The sequence below is a fragment of the Colobus angolensis genome, unplaced genomic scaffold (assembly GCF_000951035.1).
Source record: "Colobus angolensis palliatus isolate OR3802 unplaced genomic scaffold, Cang.pa_1.0 Scaffold6, whole genome shotgun sequence".
Classification (NCBI taxonomy): domain Eukaryota; kingdom Metazoa; phylum Chordata; class Mammalia; order Primates; family Cercopithecidae; genus Colobus; species Colobus angolensis.
In genome coordinates this window covers 11,427,362-11,435,706 of record NW_012119598.1, presented here as the reverse complement: position 1 = coordinate 11,435,706, position 8,345 = coordinate 11,427,362, and the positions used below count along the sequence as shown (strand labels likewise).

The window sequence follows — 8,345 nt, the reverse complement described above, 5'->3', positions numbered from 1 at the left end:
CCACTGCTCTCCAACCTAGGTGACAGAGAAAGACCTTGTCTCTTGAAAAACAAAAAATCCTCAGAGGTCATTTTTGAAACAAGCTTCAATGCAATGTACCATCAAATAACTTTCCTTGGTCCTTAAGTTATTCAAAATTGGTAATTTCTAAATATCAACAAAATACTTTCAAGTTTCTGTATCTTGCTGCTAGCAACATCTCATTCTATGAACTAGACAGCTCTGGCAATGAAGACCCCATAGGAAATATTATTTATAGTAAACTTTATTTTCATTGATATTTCACTTAACATAATTTCAAAGTCAGTCTGTGGTCTAAGACAAGCAAAAGAACAGATATTCTAAATCTCATAAGAGATTTTTTCACACTGTTCCTCAGAGCACGGAATGGGGTTTCAGGGCCCTCACAGTTGACACCTAACATTTTACTCTTGAGATTTACCTATAGATACAGAAAGAAGAGATAACATCGATACACAAGAATCGATCTCTATGAGGGTCTCCATAAGCTCATGTTCCATCCTCATTATAACCTCTGTAGGGTTATAATGGTAACAACTGATTTTCCACCCCTCCGCCAAGGTTGGTGTCTTTTTTTTTTTAGGTAAAATGTCAGATGCAAAAATGCTGCACTTATTTCTCTTAATACATTGAAAATAGTGGAAGATGCAGATTTTTAATCCTTCATCAGTGCAAGCTGGAACATGACTTCTGCTAATGGGGTCTGTTGAACATACTAACTCCAACTTTGGCGGCCATCAGCAAACTGTTTAAAAGAAACAAGATAGAAAACGTCAGGTAAAGGACAGAACAGGCAACTGTATTTTTAAGGAACTAAACTCTGCAGGTTCCTCACAACTGCGTGGGGGAGGAGGTACTAAGGCAAGAGTGGTCAGAGGTAAAATTTCCATCCCTGGAGGAACCAGAGGAAAAGCAAGCCAAGGGACAGTCTCACACTGAGGTCTTAAAATAGCACACATGCGCTGGATCCTAATCCAACCGCCAATAATTTGAACAGATGAAGAAACCGAGGCAAGAGAGAGCAAGGCCACCCCACCCTCAGGGATCTAATTAATGGTTGAATCTCCAGCCTCTCAGTTTACTGCTCTAGACCTTGCTCCACACTGACTCTCTTGCTTCAGGTGTAACATTATACTGGTAGCGTCACGACTATGATCAGAGCAGAGTATGCAATCTTTCTCCAAAACAGATTTTAAAAAATGCCCCTGCCTTCAGGATGTCTTTACAATACTTAACAACTAAATTTTTTGTTTTTAAGAAGGTTAAATTTTTTTTTTTTCTTTTGATACAGAGTCTCACTCACCTCTGTTGCCCAGGCTGGAGTTCAGCGGCACAATTTCGGCTCACTGCAACCTCTGCCTCCCAGGTTCAAGCAATTTTCCTGACTCAGTGTCCCAAGTAGCTGGGATTACAGGCGTGCAACATCACGCCAGGCTCATTTTTGTATTTTTTCATAGAGACGGGGTTTCACCATGTGGGCAGACTGGTCTTGAACTCCTGACCTCAAGTGATCTGGCCGCTCTGGCCTCCCAAAGTGCTGGGATTATAGGCGTGAGCCACTAAACCTGGCCTACAACTAAATTTTTTTTTTGTTTTTTTTTTTGAGATGGACTCTTGCTCTGTCCCCCAGGCTGGAGTGCAGTGGCATGATCTCAGCTCACTGTAATCTCCGCTTCCCAGGTTCAAGCAATTCTCCCTGCTTCAGCCTCCCGAGTAGCTGGGATGACAAGTGCCCACTACCACACCCGGCTAATTTTTGTAGTTTTCATAGAGATGGGGTTTCACCATGTTGGCCAGGATGGTCTTGAATCCCTGACCTCAGGTGATCCGCCAGCCTCAGCCTACCAAAGTACTGGGATTACAGGCGTGAGCCACTATGCCTGGCCACAACTAAATTTTTAAAAGCCACAATTTGGTTTAGGTTTTATAATCAAAATTAGAAAACAGGGCCGGGTGCAGTGGGTCACGCCTGTAATCCCAGCATTTTGAGGGGCCGAGGTGGGCAGATCATGAGATCAGGAGTTCAAGACCAGCCTGGCTAACGTGGTGAAACACCGTCTCTACCAAAACAACACAAATGAGCCAGGTGTGGTGGTGCACGCCTGTAATCCCAGCTACTCCAGAGGCTGAGGCAGGAGAATCACTGGAACTCGGAAGGCAGACGATGATTGCAGTGAGCAGAGATCACACCATTGCACTCCATCCTGGGTGACAGAGAGATACTCTGTCTCAAAAAAAAAAAAAAATTAGAAAAGAGGATTCAATCAAAATTCCCTTTTAGCAAAATTTTCTGTAAAAGACATCTACACATCTAAGAAATATGGGACCCCCGCATCTTCCATACAAGTCACACAAAAGGCTGCAGTCATGGCTTTGCAGGAAAACTTCTGCCACCATATAGGGAGGAGCCAGGAGGGACCGGAAAGCAAACATGCGAACAAACCCATTTCCACAGTGAATGGATATACTCATGTCATTTTGACATTAAACCAGCTATTGTTTTTGAAACATTTCCTGTTAGTGTATAAATCAAATGTCAGTTGATGCATAGCATCAGATATCCTGAAACAAGTTAGGTTTTGAATGCATAAAGTATCCTGGGGAATAAACTGAACTCTACATGGTAAAGAACAGTAACAAATGAAAGTACCTGGCACCTGCAATTAAACCTGCAGGCATGAATTTTCCAGAGTTGTAGAATCTCATTCCCATAATGCCAGCCAAGGTACCAGATGTAGCTGATGAAAAAAATATAAAGAAGGGTTAAAACTCATTACATCGTCTACGCAGGGGAATCAGAAGTGGGCCAAGCCCCACCCATCTCTCAAGGCTCACACCTCACCCTATGCTTATTCCTCCTTCTCCAAGTGGGGGGAGATTACTGGCTGCCCACATCCTATGGGTCCAAGTACCAATACTGGCCAAACAGGGCCCTTCACAGCCTGGGCCCTGCCTGCCCTTCCAGCCTCATCTCTTACCACTTGTCTTCTGCAAAACCCACACTTTAGCCATCAATGTGTTAGTTTTCTCCAAAATGCTGCTGTTTCTCATGCCCCGCAGACACTATTTCCTCTACCCTGCACGCAATTCCCACTGGGTATCTGTCAAAGCACCTACTACATGTCAAGCGCTGTGCTAGGTCCTGGAGAATAAAAAGGTAATCGTAACTGTCTCTGCCCTTTTACAGTGCTTCAGGTCTGATGGGACAGACTTTAAAGACTCACACAAATAAAAAGGCTTAGCCAAAAAAGTGAAGATTGGCTGAGATCTGAAATTACAGCAGGAATTAATGAGCTGAAGGTGGGAAGGCCCATTCCAGGCAGAAGGGACAGTATATGCAGAGGCCCTGTGGTGACAGGGAGCATGGCACATTCACCTTAACAGGCCAGTGTGGCACAGAAGTCAAGTAAGAGGGGCCAGACCACATGGAGCCTTGAAGGCCATACTAGGGATTGGGTTTTCATCCTAAGAGCAATCAGAAGCCGTTAAAGGCTACTAAGCAGAAGGACACATGAACAGAGTCGCATTTTCTGTTTGTTTTTGAGACAGATTCTTGCTCTGTCGCCCAGGCTAGAGTGCAGTGGTGTGATCTTGGCTCACTGCAACCTGCAACTGCCGGGATCAAGCAATTCTCAAGTCTCAGCCTCCTGAGTAGCTCAAACCACAGGCGCCCGCCACATCTGGCTAACTTTATTTTATTTTATTAAAGACCCGGTTTCACCATGTTGCCCATGGTGGTCTCGAACTCCTGAGCTCAGGCAATCCACCCTCCTCGGCCTCCCAAACCTGAGGTCAGGAGTTATAGACCAGCCTGGACAACATGGTGAAACTCCTGTCTCTACTAAAAATAGAAAAATCAGCCAGGCATGTTGGCAGACGCCTGAATCCCAGCTACCCGGAGCACTGAGACAGGAGAATTGCTTGAACCCGGTAGGTGGAGGTTGCAGTGAGCCAAGACTGCGCCACTACACTCTGGCCTGGGCAATACAGTGAGACTCTGTCTCAAAAAAAGGTAAGTTTATGAAGGGGAAGGAGACAAGTACATCTGAATATCAATGGGTGGATCCACCTAAAAGGAGGACTACAAATACAAGACAGGATCCTTGCCGGTGTAAAGGTCTGGAGAAGGTCAGGGAGAAGACATCCGAAGCCCAGAGGAAGACACTGGTGTTGGACAGGAGGGAAAACAGGACGAGGTGAGGCTTGGAGATTAAAGGCTCCGGGGAGTCCCCACCTGATGGCTGCTATTTTTTTCCCTGAAGTAGGCATGAGGTCATTTGCTGAGTGGAGTACAATCACAGAAAGGGAAAATGCAGGCTGAAAGTCATTTTGGAGCATGAGGGAGGGAGCTGTTAGGCAGAGCTGGGACCTGGACGCACCTCCTTCCCCAGCACACCCCAGGAGCCATCAATGACCTCCCTTCCCAACCCCAGCTGATGTGTACAGATCACATGGCTTCTCCCTCCCACATGGCACTCATTCTCACATGGGGTTTGTGGAGACAGTGAGGAACCCACACTCCTAGCAGCGTCTGACACATGGGTGGAGCCCCACAGAAATGTGCTAAAAGCCCCCCTGATAAGGAGGACTCCTCGGTCCCCCACCCCACTCACTGTCCATGCCGCTCACAGGGTACATTTCCAGTTCTGCTTCTATGCCCATGTTTTTTGTTTTTTGACACCGAGTCTTGCTCTGTCTCCCAGGCTGGAGTGCAGTGGCGTGATCTCAGCTCACTGCAATCTCTGCCTCCCAGGTTCAAGCGATTCTCCTGCCTCAGCCTCCCAAGTAGCTGGGACTACAGGCGCCTGCTATCATATCCAGCTAATTTTTGTATTTTTAGTAGAGACGGAGTTTCACCATGTTGGGCAGGCTGGTCTTGAACTCCTCACCTTGTGATCCGCTCACCTCGGCCTTCCAAAGTGCTGGGATTACTGGTGTGAGCCACTGCAGTCACATTTAGCTAACTGCTAAAGAGGTGATTTTCTTTTCTTTTTTTTTTTTTTGAGACGAAGTCTTGCACTGTCGCCCGGGCTGGAGTGCAGGGGTCAGATCTCAGCTCACTGCAAGCTCCGCCTCCCAGGATTATGCCATTCTCCTGCCTCAGCCTCCCATGTAGCTGGGACTACAGGCGCCCGCCACCTCGCCCAGCTAGTTTTTTGTATCTTTTAGTAGAGACGGGGTTTTGCTGCTCCATCGCCCATGCTGGAGTGCAGTGGCGGGATCTCAGCTCACTGCAAGCTCCGCCTCCCAGGATTATGCCATTCTCCTGCCTCAGCCTCCCATGTAGCTGGGACTACAGGCGCCCGCCACCTCGCCCAGCTAGTTTTTTGTATCTTTTAGTAGAGACGGGGTTTCACCGTGTTAGCCAGGATGGTCTTGATCTTCTGACCTCGTGATCCGCCCGTCTCGGCCTCCCAAAGTGCTGGGATTACAGGCTTGCGCCACCGCGCCAGGCCTGGAGGTGATTTTCAAATGGAGAAATTGCAACTCGGACGCAAACCTAACCCAGATGTGTGATGTCTTAGGGATGGGCAACCTCAACGGCTGACACATTTGCCTTATAGAAGTTTAATGCTACTGGGTAAATACATTCACAAGGTATGGAAATCCTTCCATGTTCTGTACACAAAAGATAAACAGAAACCAGCACAAATCCTGCCTCTGCACCCTCATTTTAAAACTTTCTGAGGACTTGGTAGAAGAACTGAAACTGTCATAGTTAAGTGTGAAGACCTCACCCCATCCCAGCAAACCAGGGTCGTTTGGAAAAGAGTATTCTGGATACACAGCTGCCTAAGGAGCCGCTGAAGCAGACATACCTAGGAAAAGCCAAACGTTCCTTGGATCCTGAGACAGCTGGTAAGCACCCAGGCCGGCTAGGCTGCCGAAGAGCAGTCCCGCAGCCAGGGACGGCACGCTGCCTAGAGGGAAGCAAACACAGCTCGCATTTTTAACATGAGGCACTAATTTCACTAACGGAATCCACCAGACCCCCCTGCCCTACAAAGGAGGACAGCACAGAGAACTCTCAACACAGCTCACAGCCAAGGTGGACTCAAGCAGGAAGATGTTCCGGGGAGTGTGCTCTCTTCTCAGGGAAGTCAGGGTCTTCCCACCCCATTTTTCTCTCCTCTAACAGGCAGGGCACTTCCATCTAAGGAAAGGAAAGAAGGCCATCTTCCCTCCTTACATGGAACTATGGCTAGGCCTTCTTTCTAAACAGGCCTGATCAATCATGAAGGGCTGGAACTGTGTATATGCAGGACCTCCAGCAAATCACAAAAGGAGAGGGAAATAGGGCCAGTCAATTAAATAAAATTACAAAGACCCGGAGAATAAGAATTCTGGTGCAGGGGCTGGGGTGGGAATGCAGGCAAGGACTAGGGGGCAGAAACAAGCACAGCCACTCACACACCCCTGCCTGGCCTAATGAGGAGACTTCAAAATACCAGTCTGTGCAGACCAGAGGTTTCCTCCTACCTGAGCCCAGAGATGGCACTTGGGGGTCGTGGCTGATGCATGGTAGTCAATGATAATAACAAACTACAACCACCCCTGCCTATCTTTAGATAAAGAGGCAAAAACAAGTAATTCCACAAGAGGCCTGGCTCAGCTTCGCCAGATAACCAGAAGGCAAGTGCAGGAGCTGCAACACTGACAAGGAAGCCTGCACTCCAGCTTGGGGTCCTACAGCAAACCTAACTCAAACGAGCTTGCTTCTCAGGGACCCAGGCACTCACATTTCACTGGAACAATGTTGAAGATGTTAAGAGGCTAAGTAACAACAAAACCATACCTGCTTTTACATAGCCAATAATCCCACCAGAAGCAACCAGTGCTGCGTAGCCAAAGCCAAACCAATGCAAAGGCACTCTGAAAACACGAGAGAGAAGTCAGTGCTAACCTGGCTTTAAAAACAAACCGTATTGTCATAGGATGGGAGTAAAAGGTAATCATTCCCCACAGGTTCTATCACTGAAAATAAGGCCCACAGAGGTTGGATGACTTTCTGAGAGTCACACATCTCAGCAAAGCCAGAGCTGGGACTCAAACCCAAGTCTCTGGCCCACAGGTCCAGTGATCCTCCCATCCCCCACGCAATCCCAGGCAGTCTACTCTTAGGGTTCTTTTCAGCTGAGGAAAGGAACTCTGCTTTCCAGAAGCTCCTGGCTACTCCATACCCATTTCCTGTCCACTCACACTGAGCTGGTGTCCTGCATTCTTCTCTTCTCTGTCCAGACGAGAGACTACCCCAGGCCTGCACCTGCAGAAAATAAGCTGGATCAGAGGTGGTTAAAAGCACAGCTCTCCAGCAGTCAGAAAGAAGTGTGTCCAACCCGCAAGTTACGCAACCTAAATCTCAGTATCCTTCACGTACCATGAGGATAACACTGGTACCAATTTCCTGGGGCTGTTGTGACTATTCAGTGGATGTCACATGTAAAGGTGCTTAGCACATAATAAACGCTGAACAGATGCCAACCATTGTCACAAAAACCTTAGTTCTAATCACATAGGCCCACAGGAAACTCAGCAAGATCCACTGACAGCTCTATAATCAGGTGATGCGTTAGTCATTTCATTAGCTACCCACGTTACCACAAAGTTGAAAAGCAAATACTCCTGTGCCCTTAATCCAACTACCTTAACGTCTCTTTTGAGGGGAGGTAGGACTGCTGCTTTTCGTCCCTGCTGCAACAGCCAATTTCAATACTCAACTTTTTTAGAAACTTCTATGTCCAACTCACAGTTCTTGTTAGGAGGGCAGAAGGGGAGGATAAAATATACGGAAACACGTCATATTCACGTGACATTGCACCCTTGGAAAAACAGCTCCTATTTTCTTACAGAAAGTATCCAGCATGCAGCGAGCCTAACAAGATGAAAGCAATGCACACCCCGTTTATTCTGTTTAAAGAATTAGGCCATGTGCAGTGGCTCACGCCTGTAATCCCAGTACTTTGCGAGGCCGAGGCAGGCGGATCACCTGGGGTTAGGAGTTCGAGACCAGCCTGGCCAACATGGTGAAACCCATTGTCTACTAAAAAATATTTAAAAAGCAATCGGGCATGGTGGCATGTGCCTGTAATCCCAGCTTCTTGGGAGGCGGAGGTGGGAGGATGGCTTGAGCCCAGGAGGCAGACGCTGCAATGACACATATTCAGGCTACTGCACTCAAGCCTGGGCGACAGAGTGAGACCCTCCCTCAAGGACAAAAAAAAAAATTAAGTTCCAGGCCGGGCGCGGTGGCTCAAGCCTGTAATCCCAGCACTTTGGGAGGCCGAGACGGGTGGATCACGAGGTCAGGAGATCGAAACCATCCT

At 47.6% G+C, this 8,345-nt stretch overlaps 1 protein-coding gene across 4 annotated transcripts in view; it reads right to left on the bottom strand.

Annotated features, from left to right (window-relative positions):
- Nucleotides 1–247: 247 nt before the first annotated feature.
- The window catches only part of TMEM14C (transmembrane protein 14C), a 13,783-nt gene continuing 5,685 nt past the window's right edge, over nucleotides 248–8,345 (bottom strand). The window contains exons 2-6 of one of the 4 annotated variants that reach the window (XM_011962680.1): nucleotides 7,222–7,299; nucleotides 6,818–6,894; nucleotides 5,841–5,942; nucleotides 2,672–2,759; nucleotides 248–766 (exon numbers count right to left, since the gene is read on the bottom strand). In XM_011962680.1, coding sequence (XP_011818070.1) covers nucleotides 715–766; nucleotides 2,672–2,759; nucleotides 5,841–5,942; nucleotides 6,818–6,894; nucleotides 7,222–7,241 — 339 coding nt within the window. In that variant the 5' untranslated portion in view covers nucleotides 7,242–7,299 and the 3' untranslated portion in view covers nucleotides 248–714. Of the gene's footprint in view, nucleotides 767–2,671; nucleotides 2,760–5,840; nucleotides 5,943–6,812; nucleotides 6,895–7,221; nucleotides 7,300–8,345 lie in introns of all 4 variants that reach the window. The other 3 variants (XM_011962679.1, XM_011962682.1, XM_011962681.1) reach the window with 3 other exon arrangements.